General features: G+C 36.5%; 1 protein-coding gene across 1 annotated transcript in view; it reads right to left on the bottom strand.

Annotated features, from left to right (window-relative positions):
* Positions 1-23,010, bottom strand: part of MTBP (MDM2 binding protein) — a 57,587-nt gene that overhangs the window by 19,629 nt on the left and 14,948 nt on the right. The window contains exons 5-8 of the mRNA XM_081816468.1: positions 17,784-17,957; positions 16,277-16,384; positions 8,213-8,374; positions 3,086-3,203 (exon numbers count right to left, since the gene is read on the bottom strand). Coding sequence (XP_081672594.1) covers positions 3,086-3,203; positions 8,213-8,374; positions 16,277-16,384; positions 17,784-17,957 — 562 coding nt within the window. The remainder of the gene's footprint in view (positions 1-3,085; positions 3,204-8,212; positions 8,375-16,276; positions 16,385-17,783; positions 17,958-23,010) is intronic.

Genomic DNA, 23,010 nt, shown 5'->3' with positions numbered 1-23,010 from the left:
AATTGTGATTCACAAAGGTTTCTTAATGAACATTACTCCTAATCATTTTATAGGCTAGGTGGATTGGGGACATGTATAATTTGCATTTATATAGGACCCTGGACACAAAGATATCAAAGCAATTTCAAAGCCCAGTTTGTGATAAATTACACCACCAAGATATATCTTGGTTTTAAAATCAATCAATCAATCAATAAAATAATAGCACTTTATTTTGTCCAGTGTTTGCAAGGTTACAAAGTATTTTTTCATACATCATCTCATGAAGCATTGACAACTTTGAAGTAGAACTGGGATTGTTATCTCCATCTTACGGATGAGGCAACAAAGTCACACAACAGGTGAGTTTGTCCAAAGCCAAATTCTTTTATTTTATTTTATTATGTTATGTTAATCCCCATACATTACATCATTAGCTTTTGATATAGTGTTCCATGATTCATTGTTTGCGTATAACACTCAGTGCTCCATTCAGTACGTGCCCTCCTTAATACCCATCACCAGACTAACCCATCCCCCCACCCCCTTCCCCTCTAGAACCCTCAGTTTGTTTCTCAGAGTGCATAGTCTCTCATGGTTCGTCTCCCCCTCCGACTTCCCCCCCTTCATTTTTCCCTTCCTACTATCTTCCTCTTTTTTTAAACATATAATGTATTATTTCCAAAACCAAATTCTTTTTTTTTTTTTTTAAGATTTTATTTATTTATTTGAGAGAGAGAATGAGACAGAGAGAGAGAGCATGAGATGGGGGAGGATCAGAGGGAGAAGCAGACTCCCTGCTGAGCAGGAAGCCCGATGCGGGACTCGATCCCGGGACTCCAGGATCATGACCTGAGCCGAAGGCAGTCGCTTAACCAACTGAGCCACCCAGGCGCCCTCCAAAACCAAATTCTTATGACTTCTGAATTTCACTATGTAAAGCATCCTTAATTCTCCAGTTAATCCTATTTTAACACAATACAAATTCTGAAAATATGCAAAGTAACTTTTGTTCCCAACCAAGAATTCAATGACATCTCCCCATACTGTGACGTACTCTCAAGTATTTGAGCACTGACTCTGTAAATATCATTGGAAGATACTAAAAAGAGTTCACTGATGATAATGTATAGACTCATAATCACTGCGTGTAATTTAGTAATATAGGTATGATTTGAGTAGGAGAAAAGGAGGTAAGGACAGTAAAAGGAGATAGATATACCAATGTAGAATGAGGTAAAAAAAAAAGGTGCAATAAAATAAGCTTCATGAAAGAAGTAATGATATAGTCCTTGGGTGCTTAATGAAGAAAGAGAACACTGAGTTGTAACATTTATAAAAGGCTTAAGAGAAAGGTGATATTTGATTGAGACTATGAATGACAAACAATCTAGTTCAAGATGATGGTGCATTAAGCATCATACAGATAAACCTCTCCACTCAAACAAATGGAAATCACATGATGAAGTACCAGACACTAAATTCCTAAGAAGGTTGAGAAATGAAAGATGAAAAAATGATGGAACAAACAAAAGGGATAAACTAGAGCAAGCATGTAAATGAGACCTAGAGAGAGAAACTTACAAAAAAATGTGGAATCTGTCTTCTTCCCATCCCACAATGCCACTGTGAGACTCTACACATGGGCTGAGTGACAATGGGCAGAAATCAGGCAATGTATTTTAAGAACCCTACTAGAACAGTTGTTCAAGTATCACCCTCCCACACCTCCCCTTATCCCTGCAATTTTATCTCCAAGTGAAAAACAGAGAAACTGCTCTCTGAAGATCCAGAACTAGGTACCTGTCCCAGTCTCCGTGCTGATGCCCCCAGAATAAAGCCCTGTTATTTCAGTCTTGGGTGAAGGACCAAGGCTGCCTACCTTCTGATACCCCCATAGGTGCCCTAAACTCTACTAGGTACGCTCCACTCTCCCTACCCACAATATTCAAATAAGAACAGGCGAGAAACATGACTACACATATAGAGAGAAAATAAACACCAACTACCTATATAAACCAGCTTCGTACTAAATTCCGACCTAGTAACAATCAAGGACCATCAGACATGGAAGGAAAGCTACACATAAGAAAAAAACACCAGAGGAACAAACAGAACAGATACAAGAATAATGAGATCACTAAGGAACAGAGAAAACAAGTTAAAAGGAGATTCCAATTAACATCCTTTTAGTATCTTCTGAATTCTCATTATTAACAAAAGAAGAGATCGCTAATGAAAAAACAGAGTTGAGAACAAAAAAAAATTATTAGGAATTTAAAGTATGACTATCAAAAAACTTAAAAGATGAAAGCATAGGTCAAGAAAATATCCCAGATGTAGGAGTGCTGACAACACTGACTCCATCTTTGGCCCTCCGTCTCGTTCATGCAATGACCTCTCTTAGGACTACATGTTCCAGGCCCCTTGGAGGTTGATGTGTGCCCTGACCAGGATGTGGAAAGGCTTGTTCTGATCTTCCCTAAAGTTGTTTAGGTTAATTAGGAGAGACAGCCTAGTTTCTTCCCCTTTCTCCTCTCTGGCACACAGATGGCTCCACCAGATCTGTTAAACCCTTTGACCTCACTACAATGACCTCTGCCCATCCCCTCACTCTTATAAAATCTGTAGATTAAAGTCCGGACTTTGTGGAGAATAGCTGCACAGTGCTGGGTTGTTATCCGCTTGAAACCCCGTCAGTAAGTTACTCTGAATAAAACTCTGTATGGAAGGTATGGAATGGTTTGCTTTGTTTTTATATTTCCAAGTGCCTTCTCAGTTTGGAGGATACTTTACTGTCTCTCCTCCACCTTCTAACACCCAGAACATAGAGCAGGAGAGAGAGTCTGGAAAGGGATCCACTAAAATGTTAACAATGATGATGTACACACAAAAGTGTAAGTAGCAGGTGAGGAAGAGCAGTGTTTTCTCAACATCCTACTCTGTAATGCTCTATCTACCTATCTACTTACAGTATGCATGTATTCCTTTAATAAAGGAAATATTATTTCCTATTAAAACTAGAAAATACTTATATTTCATAAACACAATGTAAGAATTAAGAAAAAAATGCCCATTTAAAAATACTGAGCTATTTAAATATTACCTCATTTTTTGTTTAGCTTTTTCAAAACTTTCCAAATTTTGAAGAACATGCCTTTCTGGCCATTCCAAAGAGTTCGTTTCCGTTAGATTTGAAGAAGTAGGTTCTACTGAACTGGTGTCTAAAGTGAAAGAAACCTACGTAAGTACTGAAAATTATTAACATATTGAATTTTGCTATATGAAAACATATACATGTAGATAGATCCATCTATCCATGTGCACATGCATATGTGTATATATAAAGCCGTGTTGGATTAACTGTGCACTACTTACCTCAGGCATTTAATAAGGATATCTCTGATGGCCGAAACTGTGCAAAATGCCATTGAAAAGTTTTTTGAAATGAAAAAAAAATCACTGTTAAGCTTTGTTTATATTACTGTCTCCTCATAATACAAGTTATGAGCTAGAATTCAGAAAATGAATTAGCACTATGAGGACTCCTGTGGAATAAAAGCATAACTTGCTTATTTGTGTGTGTGTGTGTGTGTGAAATTAGTACTAAATGAAAAGGAGGCAATTCTCTGGAGAATATATTGGATATACTATGTGATTTTCATACCAGAAACAGGAATTAGCAGCATTATCCAGAAAAGTTCATATTTTTGAAAGAGATTACTTCATTCTCAAAAGTATAATAATACAATAAATAACATAGGATGTTCTCAGATAAAGGTTACCTTAGAAAGAATTTTCACTTATCCATTAATGTAAGATGCCTTAACATATACATCTTCAAGTAAATCACTAACATTAAATGTTATTTCACTACTAATAAAATATTTTATACCAGAGTGTGTTTATCCTTCTAGCTAGTATGTTGCAATGAACCGAGATTACTAATAACACTACAATTAGTATCAAAAACATAAAGGGACAGCTTCCATTTGCATTATAAATTATTAGTACATCCAAACTATTTTAACACTGTCAAAATTACTAACTGTACAACTTTTTGGATTCCCAAAATATCTGGTTTTTAATATTGTTTTGAGCTATTACACACTATTCTAATAAATTAACTGAAAATTACTGGACATTAGTTGTCTGACTATTAATTCTGACAAAAATACCATTTTATGCTTTGAAGTCTTACAAAATGGTGATTTGGTAAAGGAATTTTTATACAAAAAAGAAAACACTTAAACATAAAACCGAAGCCAACTGCTTGTTATTTTCCCTTTATTCATTAAACTACTTAACCTTGAACATTTTAAAATATCTTTAATGACTACATTGGATTGCCCCCACCAAACACCATCCAAATATACCACTTCCCATTTCATAATAAGGGTAGTGAAATACTATTTTATATAGCAATAAACTTTATAATGAAATAATCTACTTTTTAATGTTGACATGGCTTTCCACTAAAATCATAAAGCAAATATCATTAGCAGATCTGAACAGTTAGATGCTGAGAACTCAAAAGAACACAAGTCATGTTAAATAAAAGTAAACATTAATTGTTCTAAATATTACAAAATAATTAATTATTAACATCGACTATACAATTTACATAAATATAAATGACATAGGCTAAATAGTAAGGAATGAATAGACAAACATTCATATGTACTTTTGGGTAATAATTTAATACAATTCTTACAGGAAAGTAAGACACAATATTTTATTTATGTGGCAGTCAGGACACTAGGACATGCTGACAACCAAAAAGCATAAAAAGGGCTTCTGAGAAACCAAGAACACTGCTTTTTTTTGTTTTTGTTTTTTTTTAAGTGTTTTACTTTACAGGAGAAACAGAGAAATGAAAGTGATGCAGTAGGGAAATAGGGACTCAAAACCTGCCCTACACAAATCAAGGCAAACACAAAGGAAGTAATACAGCAGGTGATAATATGTGCATAGTAACAGAGGCCATCATAGCCTTACATACACAAAGCCTTACAATCACAAAGAAAAGGTTATATTATAATTGGCATATTCTGTTTAATAAAGCAAGAATTATAAACACATACCAGAAGATTTTTTTTTTTTTAAGATTTTATTTATTTGACAGAGAGAGACACACAGTGAGAGAGGGAACACAAGCAGGGGGAGTGGGAGAGGGAGAAGCAGGCTCCCCGCTGAGCAGGGAGCCCGATGCAGGGCTCGATCCCAGGACCCCAGGATCATGACCTGAGCCGAAGGCAGACGCTTAAAGACTGAGCCACCCAGACGCCCCTAGAAGATTCTTATTAAAATATTTGAAATAATAAAACTGTGATCTTATAAAATTACCTAGAAAACTCATTTATGCAGTGTTGTTTATGTGCTCCAGTGGCCTGAGGTAAAGGAGAGAGCTGCTGCATTTTGAGTTCAGATATTACATTTGGCATTGTGAAGGTTTTTAGCAACTTTGTGGCAATGAGTATAGAAAATGGTTAGATCAAGACATTTTCTCCATGCTGATTTTCATGTTACACATGCTCGACTGCTATAGTTTTTATACACACAAAAAAAGGGAAAACAATAATCTTGATGATTACCAATAATTCCTAATGAGCATGGTTATTAAAGAATGGGATCGGAATATGAAACATGATTGACCTTATTGGTTCCTTTGCTGTATAATTTGCATCTAGATGTATTTACTCAAACAAAAGCTACAAAGGATGTTAAAAATCACAACTCCATTCTTAGGAGTCATGTTCAAACGTATAACCTGTCAAATTTCAGTTCAGGCTCTAAAAAATCTTCAGGGTTTCTTTCATTTGTTCAGTATTATTTTGGGAGGAATGAAATATGCCAGGTACGGTACTAGGCTCTAGGGCACTGAAGAAAGCAAGTAGGCACACTCCCTACTCTCAGAGAACATATGGTTCACAGTGAAGACAAACAGTTAATAAATAATTACATCTATAGTATATAATTTAACATAGGAAAAATAACTTAAAGAAAGATACAGAAGATGAGTACCACTGGAAACAATTTAAAATGAGGAAGGTCTGGGGAAGCCTCTTAGAGGAGGTAACACTTAAGTCAAAATCTGAAGAATGACTATCAATTAATCAGGTAAAGACTGGGAGAAAAGTATTCCGGGAAGAGGACACCGCGTGTGTCAAGTTCCTGAGGTGGAAAGGAAGGTGACGTGCTCAAGGAATGGAAAGACTGTGGCACCAAGGAAACAGAAATGTGACACTGGAGGAAGCCAGAAAGAGTGTGAGGGCAGACATCTTTTAGGGTTTTTGTAAGCCATATTAAGGATGACACATTCTATGTACAATGGAAAGCAATGACAAAGGTTTGAGCAAAGGAGTGATATAATCTGATTTACATTTTAAGATGAGCACCCCTGTAAGCTCAGGGTGTTAATAGTGTCCTAGGACTTGATTTTGTATGAGTAACTATAAGACACATTTCCCTACTTACAGAAAAACCCGTGCAATGATCACAGCCCTTCCTACCTTGTAACTGTTAACTCCTGCACAAATTCTCTGAGTAAGCCAACTTTTCTCTGGAACTCAGTCTGCCCTTTCTTACCTCTATGACTCTGGGTATGCAGCTCCTACCTCCTGGAAAATCCTATCTTCTCCACTCTACCCAGATCCTATGCATCACTGAAGGCCTACATCCAAGTCCCTTCGCTCCTAACAAAATGTTCTGTGACTATCCTACCCTAGTTATATTCCTCGCCTCTAAATTCACATTCATTTATTTAAAAACAAATATATAGCACTTCACATCAGGCAACTTTCTAAGCAATTTATAAATAATACCTTTAATCCTCATAACAACATATGTCATCTCTCATTTAAAGATGAAAAAAAACCTGAGGCTCAGAGAGGTTAGAAAACTTGCCCAAAGTCATACAGCACGTAAGCTGCAGAGCTGCATCCAACCTTGTTAGTCCAGCTCCAGAGCCCAGGCTGCAACCAAGAAACTGTCTCCATTTACTGAACACATGCCCCCATTTACAAGTAACCTTGCACTGTCTCCAACACCTGTCAGATTATTCTGCACGGTTACTGACCGTTCGTACTGATACGTCATGATGACAATCATGATAATACAAACAGCTAATAGTTCTTTGGCATTTACTGTGTTCTTATATGCATCAACTCATCTAATCCTCACAATAACCCTAGTGAGTGGCTAATATTATTAAGCCCATTTTATTTTATTTTATTTTTTAAAGATTTTATTTATTTATTTGACAGAGAGATAGACAGAAGAGCACAAGCAGAGGGAGTGGCAGAGGGAGAGGGAGAAGCAGGCTCTGCACTGAGCAGGGAACCCGATGAGGGACTCGATCCCAGGACCCTGAGATCATGACCTGAGCCGAAGGCAGACGCTTAACCATCTGAGCCACCCAGGCGCCCTATTAAGCCCATTTTAAACATGAGGAGGCAGAGGCAGGGATAGGTGGGATAACTGCCCAACGACACTCAGAGAACAAGTGACAAAACTCAGACTTGAGCCCTGGCAAGCGAGCTCCCGAGCCTGGGCTCTTGAAACGGCACTGTGTGCTGTATTTATATTTTGTTTTTGAAATAGATCATAACCTATTGAAAGTCAAGGATCCAAATTTTTACTTCTGTGTATACCTTTATGGTGTCAAAGAGAGAAAGGTACCCCACAAACATTACTGTTAACTTGACTCTTTGGTTATTTTCTTATTAACCAATGGAATAAAAATGATTCTCAAGGAATAAAAACAAAAAATTACCCTGTACGTTTAAAATGCCAGGCAATCATCAAATGCTTTCCTGCTAGATCTTGTAAAGCTTCACTGTATCCAAATACATCACAAGAATAGGAACCAGGAAAAGACAAAGAGTTACAAGTTAATATAGAAATGATTTCCTGCTCCTTCAGTGAAGTTTGGTGACCGTTCCTACTACAATGAATGGCAAATGCAGAGCATCTTATTGTAGGTAGTTTTAACTATAGTCAACTTATTGTGTAGGTTCTACTATTCTCATCTTCCGAAAATATGGCTTAATAGAAATCTGCCCACTCTAGGAGCTTAGTAAAATTAATAAGAGGAATCACCTTAAAGTGCTTCTCCCTCTGCTCAAAAACAATTATATTAAACATGCTTAATGAAAGAAGTGACAGAAATTTTTTAATGTTTAAATGATGAGAAATACATACAAAAAGAACCAGTATTCTACAAAAAACTTACCATTTAACATATTGGAGGTTTTAATTTTGTCTGTCTTTATTGGAATTGTTTTAGGAATAAAGGCATCAAAACGATCTAAAAAGCGTTCCCTTGTGAGTATTAATAGACTTTTGAGTTCATCAACTGAAACTACTTCAGGCTGCTTTGCCAACTTTCTCCTTTCTGTAAGACAACAAAACAGTATGATTAACCATATAACTATTATTTTAAAGACTCTCAAGAAGTGCATCTACTACTCTTTCATGATAAATATTTTCAAAAGTAAAACAGTTGAATTTCTCCAGCAAATCAACATTCCTATGTAGGTTTTCATTTTAACCCAATTTGTAGGTAATGATAGAATTTCCAGTTATGTGCGATAAACAAAAATAAAGTAATCTGTTCACACCATGAGGTGATGAATGGTAAAGGCAAGTTTGCAAGTTTTCAGAATATACCGCAGAGCACTAAGAACGTTGGTGTTTACGTGAAAATAAAACTTGTAAGACTTTGAGTTAAATGTGGTAGCTTGGCCACTTCCATCTGTTTCTTCTCCTTCCCAAAACCTAAACTCACAGCAAAGGAATTTAAAAAAGGACAACAAAAGCAGAAACAATAAATAATGAGAGTTTTGGACATTTTGGAAGATCAGATGATGGTGGAGTGGTAGCTGAGTTGGTGCAGCAGAGGGAGGGTCAATTGGGTACCTAGAGAGGCACTCCTATGAGGTATTAGGAAGATGATGGCGAGACAGGCTAAAAGAGGACTGCGTGCATGGATGTTTAGGGAAGGAGCAGTTAGAACTAAAGGTCTTTATACCCCACCCTCCAGCCCTCACAGCCAGGAGACTCTGTTCTCATTTTTTTTTTTTTTTTTGGTAGAAGCTGAAAAGGAGTCCCAGCTTAAGCAGCATCAGGCACACTGAAAGGTAGCACTGAAACTGGAGTTAAAACTGGGGGACTAAATAGAAGTGTACATACTGAGAGGTCTGATTCCAAGCCCCGTAGTGGGAAAGCTAGCAGCTATAAATGCTCCACTAGAAAGATTAAGGAGTCCCCCTTTTGAAAAACTGAATGCCCCTGGAGGAAAGAGCTTCATCCTGATATTGAAGTGCAGGTAGGGATAGGAGCTCACAACCAGGATGACTTGTCACTCTACGACTCTACACTGCAGCTTGCCAGATAGTATATTAGAGCAAGGTATGTAAAGCTTCCCATTTAAAACAGTACAGACAGAAAAGAATCACCAGACATTTAAGGAACATAGTGATTTGGGACACTTGGGTGGCTCTGTCGGTCAAGTGTCTGCCTTCAGCTCAGGTCGCAATCCCAGGTTCCTGGGATTGAGTCCCTCATCAGGCTCCCCATCAGGCTCCCCGCTCAGCGGGGAGCCTGCTTCTCCCTCTGCCTGCAACTCCCCCTGCTTGTGCTCTCTCTTTCTCTCTCTTTGTGACAAACAAATAAATAAAATCTTAAAAAAAAAAAAAAAAGGAACACAGTGATTCGATGTTTATAGCAGCAATGTTCACAATAGCCAAACTATGGACAGAGCCCAGATGTCCATCGACAGATGAATGCATAAAGAAGATGTGGTATGCATTTGTGTGTGTATTTATATGGCATTTATATATAAATAAATATATATAGGAATATTACTCGGCCATCAAAAAGAATGAAATCTTGCTATTTGCAATGATATGGATGGAACTAGAGGGTATAATGCAAAGTGAAATAAGTCAGTCAGAGAAAGACAAATATCATATAATTTCACTCATATGTGGAATTTAAGAAACAAAACAGATGAATATAGGGCAAGGGAAGGAAAAATGAAGTAAGATGAAAATAGAGAGGGAGGCAAACCATAAGAGATGCTGAACTCTAGGAAACAAACTGAGGGTTGCTGGAGGGGAGGCAGGTGGGGGAAGGGGTAACTGGGTGATGGGCATTAAGGAGGGCACTTGATGTAATGAGCACTGGGTGTCATATGCAAAAGATGAATCATTAAATTCTACCCCTGAAATTGATAATACAGTATATGTTAACTACACTGAATTTAAATAAAGAATTAAAATTTAAAAAAAAAGAAAAGGTGTTGAGGAAAGAGGGGACTCTGCATTTCCATAGTCTTACGTTTACACATATAAGGAAGGACTTTGATCCAGTAACACTTCTAGCTCCTATCTCCCTCCTATCACTCACTGAGCTAGTCTGGAGAAGAAACAAGGCATGCGCTGATCAGATCCTTCTCTCCAACTTTCCTCTGAGCTAGCAAGTCCTCAGGATGCATGCTCTCTACAATGCGGTAACCCTGCCCCCATAGGGTTGATCTTCATTTGCCTAGTTCTTCATTCAAGGGGGGGAAATTCAATTCTGGGTGTTCAGAAAACTCACCTGGCCAAGATCTAAAAAGTCATATCCTTCAATACAGCTTTTATCTGTTATTTATCTCCATCAGTGTGTTTCTTAGTTTTATTTTTCAATTGGTTCCAACTTTGGGAGAGTAAGGGGGTTTATTTATTGGGACCCTCAAAATAGAAAAAGTCCAAGATGAAAAAGAGAGACTAAAGCAAGCAAAAAGGAAAAAGGAGCCCAGCAGAAACAAAAACACTGCAGGGAACAAAAGAAAGCTTGCTATAATTAATATTCTCGTAGAACTAAGAGAAGATACTACCCCCCATGAAACAAGTACAGGATTCTTTAATAAAGGAACAGATGATGAACAAGAAAAGACTTTTAAAAATTAAGTACATGAGAGCTCAAATTTTAAACATTCCATAAAAGGGCTTAAAATAAAATGGAAGATATTGCCCAGAAACTAGAACAAAAAGAAAACAATATGGAAATAGGAAAGAAAATTAGGTGTTCGGTCCAGAAGAGTAGGTATTCTGTCCAGGTATTTTTTATATAACTAATAAAAGTTCTAGAAAGAAAAAAAAACAGAAAAGGAAAGAAAAATTATTAACATTTTCAGGTTTAAGAATGTGAATCTTCTATTGAAATGGCTCATCAAATACATAGCTTAATAAATTGAGGACAGAGAGGGAGGACAGAGAATACATACACACCATGATTCAGAGTAAAGCTTCCAGGGCCAAAGCTTCTGAAGATAAACATTCTAGAAAGGGGTTAAAACAAAGAAACCAAAAATAAAACACTATAAAGAATAAGAATAGAATTGGGTTTCTCAATAGGAACACAGTCACACAGAAGATAATAAAGCAATGTCTTCAAAATTCTGAAGGTAGATGATTTTCAACCTAGGATTCTTTATGACCTATCAGTCAAGTGAAGATATTTTCAAATACGCAAGAGCTTAAAAAAATTTACGTCCCATGAAGTTTTACTCAAAGTAGTTACTGAAAGATATGCTCCAACCAAACAAGGGAGTAATCCAAGAAGAAGGACAAGTGGTCTAGAAAAAAGGAGACTCCAAAAGAGGAGAAGAAGAAAGAGAAGTCTCTAAAATGTTCCGTTATCAGAACAAAATATTAAACACTCTGAAAAAATAAAGAGAAATAAAAAGGACCTGCTGTGTTTGAACATACAATGAATTTAATGATAAGTGTGTAGAAAAATGTTGGAGCCTCTGGAAAAACATAAAAATACTTTGCCACGGGTGCCTGGGTGGCTCAGTTGTTAAGCGTCTGCCTTCAGCTCAGGTCATGATCCCAGGGTCCTGGGATCGAGTCCCTCATCGGGCTCCCTGCTCCACTGGAAGCCTGCTTCTCCCTCTCCTGCTCCCCCTGCTTGTGTTCCTGCTCTCACTCTCTCTCTGTCAAATAAATAAATAAAATCTTAAAAAAAAAAATTTGCCTGTACAGACGAATGGGCAAATTAAAAATGATCATCAACCATAAGAAAAACAAAGATGATACAAAAGAGTGATAATCATCGTATATTACATGACTCAGTGGTAAACTTATGCATATAGTGATAATAATGTTAAAACTAACCACTGATTTAACCAAAATTCATGACTTCATTGTAAAGGGTAGAAAGGGAAACTGAAGATGATATGAGAAAGCTAAATGTTTATCTTTCATAGTTAGATGCTAAGATAATGTCTGAAATTTGCAAATTAATAAACAGCAGCAAACGCATACTAGTAACAAAAGTGGAGGAAATGTTAGGAAAACCAGCTGGAACAGCTGCGGGTCACTGCCTACAGACGGAGACTGAAAGATGGAGAGGAGACCGTAGGGTACTGCTGGTTTCCACATGAAGTTTTTCAATACCATTTACATCTTAAACTAGACCCATGTATTACTTTTATAAAAATATTCCACTTTTAAAACACTTCTGGACTAATAACATTTTCTTCTATAATAAAATAGTAAATTGTAAATGCACAGAGAATTCACTCCAACATTTATTAGGTACTGTCTACAAAGCACTGTGCTGTGCCCTCAGACACAGAGGATTAGAATCCATTACCATATGAGGTTGAAACATAAATAATGCAAGAGAGTAGGCTGAGAAGGAAATAGCCAGCCTAGAGGCTCTACTTTAGAACATCAGCTTTACAACGATGCCTCTGCAAAATCCCACCATAGCAATGTGGATATTGGTAGGGTCATTCCAGTTGTGATCCAAGGTAAGTAACACATGGTTCCTGCACTCAAGAACATGAAGTAAGACTGTAAAATATGCTGCTATTATTACATCTTCTTAGTCAGAAAATAAAAAGCTTTATTGCCAATCTGCTGGGAGCCATCTAAATGAAAAGTTATCAATGGTTTGTTTTCATCTGAAAGATGCACAATAGGTAATGTGCTTCAGAATTTAGCTCTACATTTTTATTAATGTTAAAAATAAACTTAAATCATGAACTGGACCATGCTTATTAAAGTAGTCAATTATATTATGAAATTGGGCTATTTGGAGAGTAGTGTAAGACTTCCTCCTGGCCTTAATGACCGAAAAAGAAAGAAGAAACAGATGAAGTTTAACAAGGTTATGAGCAGAATAATTTACCTAGGCAAAAAATATTCTCTACACAAATGAATTTGCACACAAGTGAGAAAATATTTGGGAGAAAAATATTTGACTAAAGTCTAAAAATGAATCAGCAAAAGAATACTATTCCTAAAAAGCTAGCCATAACTTGGGATCTATTAAATAAAAAGATAAGAGTAGAATATTCAAAAGTACCAGAGACTGAGTGTCAATCAGGTTTGTACTAGGTTCTATAAATTTAAAACAGATGTGGGAAACTCAGAGGAGTGACTGCAAACTGGAGCAAAATGACAACCCTGTTGTTGTTTTGGTATTTGTTTTGCATCATACTGAATAGTCTTTTATTTAAAAATTGTCTAGCATTCTTAAACTTTTTCTTTAAAAATCAGTGAAACAAGATACTTAATATTTCCAAATTCAAAAAGTTACAAACCACCAAAAAATCAAGTAAAAAAACTTATAAAATTATAAATATCATTCTAATATTATTAATATAATTTTTAAAAAATAAAACTACTGGAAGTAATTATTCTAAAAAATTAAACCATAACAGAAACTTTATTTGATTTTTGTGTTATTTTAAACAACAAAGTGTCTTGATAATGTATGCACATTTTCATGCAAACTTTTCCAGTTGCTCTTTCTGATTCAGTACTGGGGCAGAGAAATAGTGGGGAGATAGTAAGTCTACTCCATGTCTTGTTGATAATTTTGAAGAAAAAAAAAAATCTTCTTGAACAACTTCTTATTTTACAGCAAAGGCTATAATCTTTGTATTGATTCTGAATTGTTGATTTTTCCCCAAAGAAAGCTGTTCATTAGTTACATTAGTTTTTAGTACATTAGTTTTTACCATGTGTAAATTAATTAACTATATCACTTTCACTACTTTTATATTTATATATCACTTCTTTGAAAGTCACTGAAATACACTCAGACATTCTTACATCAGAAACTTCGTTTTGCTGTCATCTTGTCTTTGGAGATACAGGAATTCTGAACAGATGCAACTTTACCCCAAATTTTTAATCCAGTATTGACTCTCTGGGTAGAGAAGAGGTTGGTTCAGCTAGTATTTCCATCATAAACTGATGAACTGGATCACTAATTTTATCACGATGTAATGCTTTGGACTGCAAACTGGTCATTTCATGGATATGCCTAGAGCTGGTATCTCCAGCAGCTACTAGCTGTAAGGTTTCCCCCAACTTCAAGCCCCCTCCTTGTCCTTGCACCTTGCCGAGAGCTGCGGCATCCTTAGAGCTGCGGTACCGCTCAGCCGCTGGTGCTCCTACACTTTCGGCATTTATTGAGCACTTCCGTTTCCGCTTCCCGCAGCAGAGCTTCTGATCACACCTGCAGGCAGCAGTCTAGTTAGAGCTGTCAGTATTTCTCTTCCCACCTAAACAGGAGAGCTAACTCTTCCTACCCAAAGCAGAAAAGCGTCAGCTTCAGAGAGCAACCTATTCTTCTACTCTGGCAGATTTTCGGGTTGGAAGGATGAGGAAGAGAGGTGAAGATGAAGGAGAGAGGAGATATTGAGGGAACTAAGTTACAAAAAGAGCTGCAAAAGGCTTAAGGCAAGGGAGCAGGGCCTGACGACGCGTTTAGCGGGGACAGAACAAAGTCAAGAGGTAAATAATACTGCAGGTTGATATTTGAAATAAAGATTTTCCAGCCACAAAAATACTATTCCAGTATTTATTCTTTTTCTTGGTTTTAACATGTACTACTTTTTATTGAAACTGATTTGCCTTTCTAACTATATTTTCCTTGAGCTAATATCATTGATACAATTAAAAAAAAAGGGGCGCCTGGGTGGCTCAGTTGGTTAAGCGACTGCCTTCGGCTCAGGTCATGATCCTGGAGTCCCGGGATCGAGTCCCACATCGGGCTCCCTGCTCGGCAGGGAGTCTGCTTCTCCCTCTGACCCTCCTCCCTCTCCTGCTCTCTGTCTCTCATTCTCTCTGTCTCAAATAAATAAATAAAATCTTAAAAAAAAAAAAAAATTAAAAAAAAAAAATCAATGGTTGGAGAAGTTCAAGACTACACAATCACCCTGATTTGTACAACTGAAAAAGTAGGTAATTCTTAAAGAATAATTGAGACCAAGTATTCTAAAATTATTTTCCGTTGAATAAAACAGGCTACTGAATTGAAGATATTTTTAAAATGCTTTTAAAGGATGATAGTTTTTATTTTATAATGTATCTAATTAATTCTAATATCATTTTTTTCATATGCTACTAAAGAGGCCTCACAATTTTAATCAATTTCTTAAATATTCCATATCAGTTACCTTAAAATAAGTTTATATTAGGTACTAATGAATGATTATTTTATTAAAAAATATTAAGACTGATACCAACTAAACATTCAGTAATAGAGGTAAAACCTTAAACTATGACCCTTGGAAAAAGTGTTAATTTCCTGAATAAGGAAAAATCCATAATGCTAACTTTACTCTGCACATATGTGAAATGTGTTATTATTAATAGTCATGGTTAAAGTCTAAGAATCAATGCTCAAGTTAGCATATTAATTTCTCTGTAGTTGTATTTCCCTCTATTTGTAGTCTTTATCCTCCTGATACAACCAAAAATATAAAATGAGGAATTTTATAAAAAATTCATATTAATCAGAATTAAAAAACCATAGCTACCTTTTTCAGTACACAGTTAAAAAGAATGGAATACAAAATTTTCCTAAAGAAATATTTTTATAGGGGTGCCTGGGTGGCACAGTCAGTTGAGAATCCGACTCTTGATTTCAGCTCAGGGTCGTGAGATCGAGCTCGGTATCGGGCTCTGTACTCAGTGAGGAGTCTGCTTGAGACTCTCTCTCCCTCTCCTGCTGCTGCTCCGCCCCTCTTTCTCTCTCTCTCAAATAAGTCTTTAAAAAATATACTTTTACAAATGTTATCAGTGATATATGAATAAATAGGAAGATTCTGAATCTGGTGGAAAAAGGCTGCAGACCTTTTCTACTCTGCATCACCTCTATCAAGAATAGTTCTACAAATGAGCATTATACCTAAAAGACAAAGTAAGAAAAAGTATGACAGTAACAATGCATTGCTGAACAAGTCAACATTCTTAGAGTAAAATGAAATGTACAAATCATTACTTACTCAGACATTCTCTCAAAGCCAAAGCTTGAACATTAGCTAACTGTTTCTCTCTCTGTATAAGTTGCTCGCCAGAAAAATGTGGAAGTGACAAGAAGTCAAAAGGAAAGCCTGAGAAATAGAGAAAAGTAAGTATTAAGGATGTTCTATGACAATAATGTTCAGTTCCCAGAAAATGTGTTATTATATAATTTTAAAAAATAAAAGCCAGTTACTCAACTCTCCTGCTCTTGCTTATTTCAAAATAATAATTAAGATGCAGAAATTAGGCATACTAAATTATTTTGCATTTTAAACCCTGACCTGCCTCTTAAATTGAGGGAATTTAGGTAACAGAGTAGAATTTCCCCCATCACATTTTCTTTTATGGCCTCAGCTACTGAAAGTCCTACACAAAGCACAGAGGCAGTATGGCAGCTCGTCTCTAAAGATGCTCCCAATCAACCACACTTACTATTCACCCATTGTGTAGTCCTTCCACAATGAATCCAGGTTAGCTCTATGAAATCAAAAAGGTACTACGGTAAAAGTGACAGTGAATGAGTTCAGGCTAGGTCAAAAAACCTGGAGGCTTCTTACAACAATGCTCTAAGAGAAGATAGCAACCAGGTAAGAAATCAGACTACCCTGAGACTATAGTGTTGTAAGGAAGCCCAAGTTGGCCATGAAAAAAGAGCCTGTGAAGAGAACGTCAGCTCTCATCTGTTCCAGCCATCCTAACCCAGGAGCCAAACAGGTGGGTGAAGAAGTCATCTTACACAACAAGCTCCGTTAAGTCTTCAAGTGAATAGAGCCCCAGCTTTATGTGGCTGCAAACGTAAGTGGGACTTTAAAATAGAACCATCCAGCTGAGCCCAGTCAACCCATAGGACTATGAAAAGTCATTTTTAAGTTAAATTTGGAGTGGTTTGTCATATACTGATGGATAACCAAAACTTGGAACTTGGTGAAAAAAAAAGATGGGCAATAAAATGGAACAAGATGCTTGAGAGGAAGTACGTAAAAATGAGAGATAAATTATAGAAAAATATTATCTGTTTTAAAGTGTGTTTTAAAGTGGAAAATACAAACAGGATGCCTGGGTGGCTCAGTCGGTTAACTATCTGCCTTCAGCTCAGGTCACAATCCCAGAGTCCTGGGATCCAGCTGCTTATTGGGCTCCCTGCTCAGTGGAGAGTCTGCTTCCCCCTCTGCCCCACCCCCTCATGCTTCCACACGTGAGCTCTCTCTATGAAATAAAAAAATAACATCTTTAAAAATAAATAAATAAAGTGGAAAATACTAAAAATTTCCTATTTGGAATCAAAGGCTGACCTACTAAATTTTACTAAGTATAAGGGATTAATTATGTGTACTTTAAATTGTTCATATATGCTATAATATGTTCAAAATAAAAGGTAAAATGAAAGTGATATGGAGTTTGGGGAAAATAAAATCATTAAAAACCACATAAGTTAACTGCATATACAAACAAATATAAAAACGTTTTCCACCTAAAATTAACACTTACTCAGTTTGGCTTCTTCTGTCCTTGCTTTCATCTTTCCATGAATTAAACTGAGTGCAAATGAGCCATTGATCTGGTTGGCTGAGTGAATCAATGTGGCTTTACATTTTCTATTGCCATTACCTTGTAACAGGAGATAATAGCTAGAACACTCTCCTTTCACTTCAACATCTGGAACTAAACAAAAACAATTATTTTGTTAAGTATGTGAAAATTCAGCATGCAACATGGCAGAATCAGTCATTTGACCCATAGGATATAATGATTTTCTATGTTATTTGAAAACAAGCTCTTATGCAACCTCTTTTGGGTAGCACTTGTTCATTTAAGTCAGAAAACTGAAAGCAGAGGATCATAACAAAAATGATATAAAGCCTACACACTTTACTTTAAAACGATGTGTCCTTGTTCATTACCTTTTGATATGGCCCACTAGACTTCCACGATATCTTTCTTTTTTTTTAAATATTTTATTTATTTATTTGAAAGAGAGAGAATGAGAGACAGAGAGCACGAGAGGGAAGAGGGTCAGAGGGAGAAGCAGACCCCCCGCCAAGCAGGGAGCCTGATGCGGGACTCGATCCAGGGACTCCAGGATCATGACCTGAGCCGAAGGCAGTCGCTTAACCAACTGAGCCACCCAGGCGCCCTTCCACGATATCTTTCTTATATGACCACACCCATAATGTACCAACTACTATGTCCAGCTTCTTTTTCTTTAAAATGGAATTAACTGACCCCTGTGAGCACATACAAAATTCCACTGGTGCAGCAGAAGTGTACAGATACACTCCAAGGTAGCTTTTCAGTCCCTGCAGTGGGCATCCATAATGTATTTTACAGAGGGAATGGAGAGCATTCATTAATCTGGCATGCCAGTTACATGAAGGTCACTTAAGACAGCTTCTTGTATTTTTAAAAACAAATCAAGTGAGGGTTATATTGAAGGTCAAAGAAAAACTGTGAAGCCTTTGAGATTAAAAATAGAAGTAGAGTCCCTTTTTTGTTGAAGATGGTAAATGGACATAAGCATTCATTTTCACTATCTCCTGAAATTCCACAAAATGATAATAAAGAGATTTTTAAAATAGCACAAATCTACAAGGACTAATATCTAACAGAAGAGACAACAGAAACTAATTTTGAAAGCAGGAAAGCAAATGAATAATTGGTAACAGACTGCTAAGGAAGCTGAGAAAAACTGGACAAGGCTTAGAAGCAACATAATTTATACTACAGCCCCTGACAAGACTCTGGGATGATGGTCCCAGACGGCACTGGAAGCAACATGAAGGTAAAATAGGAAAATAGGTTGAAGTCTGTGAGTGAGGTGAAGTCTGGCAACCTGACCAGTCCTTATTCTATTGAGGCACATGATTGTCCTTTTCCCAGTCCAGAAGACTAGTGGTTTATTTTCTGCAGAAAGTAAAACAAGGTGTCTCTGGTCTGAGAGATACTGGACAGAGAGTAGGGTTAGAGTTAATTATCAGTGGATTAAGCATGTACTTGTATATTGAATATTGAGATCCTTTGCCCTACTTCACCTATATAACTTCTAGAATTTTGGAAGCCAGATAACAGAATTGAGCTTTCTTTTGGAAATGTGGTCAGTCCTAGAGGAAAGACCGAAGAATCCCAACATCGGGATCAGCTAAGGTCCCAGGGAGATCACCCTAAAATGAAGATCACAGTCAACAAGCTACACTCATGCACCTAAATTTTCCCATTCGTTTTCTGGTACTATCCCTTAAATGTGAGCAGGCAGGCAAATGTTATGAGATCTCAAGAAAAAAGTTGCTAGTATGAAAACTAGATGCCAAAATAGAAAAAAGTGACTTGCAAGGAAACAAAGAATACACAGTAAAAAGAAATCACACACAAGAAACAAACAAACAAACCAATCAGATCACTAAAATCCTCAGAGAAGATACTGCATCCATTAAATAAGAACAGGAGATTATAAGAACATTAATAAGAAAGAGCTCATGGAAATTAAAACTAAGAAAGCATAAACATATACTTCACCTAAATTGGTAGAAGAAAAGTTCAGTGAATCTACAGAAAGTAGTGAAGTAAAAAGACAAAGAAATGGAAAATAGTAGAGAAGATAAAGAGAGACAGACACTCAAATCAGGAGGAACAACATCTACACAGGAGTAATAGAAGTGAGAACATAAAACAACAGAAGGAAGGAAATTACCAACAAAATAAATTATAAGAACTCTTTCCCCAATAAAAAGACAAGCTTCCAGGCATGCTGAGAGCCCAATACAAGAATAAAAATAGACCCACCAAGGTGCATCATCATGAAAATTCAGAAGACTAAGAACAAGTAGAAGATTCTGCAAAATTCCAGAGAAAATATGGATTTACTATTAAAAAAAAAAATCAAGAATGAAAACAGCACTAGAATTCTAAACAACAGCACTAAGAGCTGGAAGACAATGGAGCAATACCATCAAAATTTCAGGAAGATTTTAGCAAATCTGCTCCACCAAAATAGGGACTAAGGGAAGAGACAAGACGATTAAAGGCACCAACAGAGAAAGGGCCAAAGAAATTTCCATGATGATGAAAAACTAGTCTTTTAAATCCAAAGGTATGGAACAAAGCTAGAGAAACCAGTCTGGATTAGACAGGTCATAAAGATCTGGAAGAGATTTCTTACATATACATGATTGATAGAATACTTAATGTGCTTGAAGGTACTGAAAGGAGTTTCACCACTGGGGGAAGGCTTTGTGGCTGGATATAAAAAAAGATTCACGGACTCTAGCTAAAACAGAATACTGTAGAGGAAAGGAAAATAAGATACATTACATGGCTCAACTGTGAAGAGCGATTACATAATCAAAATAATTAAAACAACTAATATTAATTTAAAATTACTGTATGAGAGGGAAATGAGAAGAATTCGAGTGTGTGGTGAGAGTGAAGGAGCTTAGAGGATCCATACTTGCCTGTTTGAAAACTCACTATAAAGCTACTGTAATCAAGACACAACAGACATACAGATTAATAGAACTGAGAATCCATAAGTGAACCCTCACATTTACAGTCACATGATTTTCAACAAAGGCACCAAGACAATTTGATGGGAGAAGGAACAGTTTTTTCAACAAATGGTCTTGGAGCAACCGAACATCCAATATGCAAAAGAATGAAGTTGCACCCCTACCCCTCTACCTCACATATTAATCCAAAATGGATCAAAAACATAAATTTAACAGTTAAACTTTAAAGCTCTTACAATAAAACAAAGGAAAAAATCTTCATGACCTTGGGATTAGGCAATGGTTTGATAAATAAGAGACACAAAGCACAACGAACAAAAGAAAAAGAGAAAACTGAATTTCACCCAAATTAAGAACTTTTGTGCTTAAAAGTACACCATCAAGAGAATGAAAAGTCAACCCACTATGGGCTTCGGATAATAATGATATGTCAATGCAAGCTTATCAATTTTAACAAATGTACCATTGGGGTGGAATGTTGGTAAAGGGAGGCTATATGTGTGTGAGGACATGGGCTATAAGGAAACTCTCTGTACTTTCTGCTCAATGTTGCTGAGTACCTAAAATGCTCTAAAAAAATAAAGATTATTAATTTTAAAAAGAAGTATCCATATGACAAGGCTGCTGTGAGGAATAAATATGAGATGCTGTAGGGAAAGTGCTTAGATTGATGCCTGACATATACTATTTATTCAGTAACTATTACCAATTAATAAAAAAAAAGTCAACCTACAGAACACAGGGAAATTTTTTTTTTTTTTAAAGATTTATTTATTTGAGAGAGTGAGAGTGAGAGAGAGAAAGAGTACATGAGAGGGGGGAGGGTTAGAGGGAGAAGCAGGCTCCTCGCCAAGCAGGGAGCCCGATGCAGGACTCGATCCAGGGACTCCAGGATCATGACCTGAGCCGAAGGCAGTTGCTTAACCAACTGAGCCACCCAGGCGCCCCCACAGGGAAATTTTTGTAAATAGTATATCTTATAAGGGATTTGTATCTAGAATATATAAATAACTCCTATGGCAATAAAAAGACAACTCAATTAAAAACTGAGTAAAGGATCTGAATAGACTTTCCTCATATACAAATGGCCAATAAGCACATGTAAAGATCCTCATCATTAGCCAAAAACATCATGTAAATCAAAACCACAAAGAGATACCACTTCACCTCCCTTGGATGAATGTAACAAAAAATACAGACAATAACAGGTACTGATAAAGATGTAGAGAGAATGGAACTCTTATAGATTGCTGTTGGGAATATAAAATGGTACAGCTACTGTTTGGCAATTCTTCAAAAAAGTTAAACATATAATTAACATATGACTCAGAAATGCCACTCCCAGGTTTATATCCAAAATAATTTTAAACATATGCTCACACAAAAACATGTACATAAATATTCATGGCAACATTATTTACAATAGCCTGAAAGGGTCAACAGCTAAAGTGTCCATCAACTGATGTGTGAATAAATAATAAGTGATACATTCAAATGACGAGTTGTATTCAGCAATAAAAAGAGTGAAGTATCGGTATGTCGTACAACAAAGATGAACCTTAAAAACATGCTATATGTGAAAGAAGCCACACATTAAAGATGACATTTATTTATTGTATGATTAATTTATATGAAATACCTAGAACAGGCAAATCTATACAGAAAGAAATAGATTAGTGATTGCCTAAGGGCTGGGGGGAGGAGCACGCAATGGGAATGGGGAGGGACTGCTAAAGGGTTTGGAGTTGCTCTCTGGAGACATGAAAATGTCCTAAAATTGACTGTGGTGAATATAGTACTAGAAGTCCTAGCCACAGCAATCAGACAACAAAAAGAAATAAAAGGCATCCGAATTGGCAAAGAAGAAGTCCAACTCTCACTCTTTGCAGGTGATATGATACTTTATGTGGAAAACCCAAAAGACTCCACCCCAAAACTGCTAGAACTCATACAGGAATTCAGTAAAGTGGCAGGATATAAAACCAATGCACAGAAATCAGTGGCATTCCTATACACCACCAACAAGACAGAAGAAAGAGAAATTAAGGAGTCAATCCCATCTACAACTGCACCCAAAACCGTAAGATACCTAGGAATAAATCTAACCAAAGAGGCAAAGAATCTGTACTCAGAAAACTATAAAATACTCATGAAAGAAAAACACAAAGAAATGGAAAAAACGTTCCATGCTCATGGATTGGAAGAACAAATATTGT

The sequence above is a fragment of the Leptonychotes weddellii genome, chromosome 4, assembly GCF_054177405.1.
Source record: "Leptonychotes weddellii isolate Sample4059 chromosome 4, ASM5417740v2, whole genome shotgun sequence".
Classification (NCBI taxonomy): Eukaryota; Metazoa; Chordata; class Mammalia; order Carnivora; family Phocidae; genus Leptonychotes; species Leptonychotes weddellii.
The sequence above is the reverse complement of the archived record's forward strand: the minus strand, read 5'-3'. Positions and strand labels throughout refer to the sequence as shown.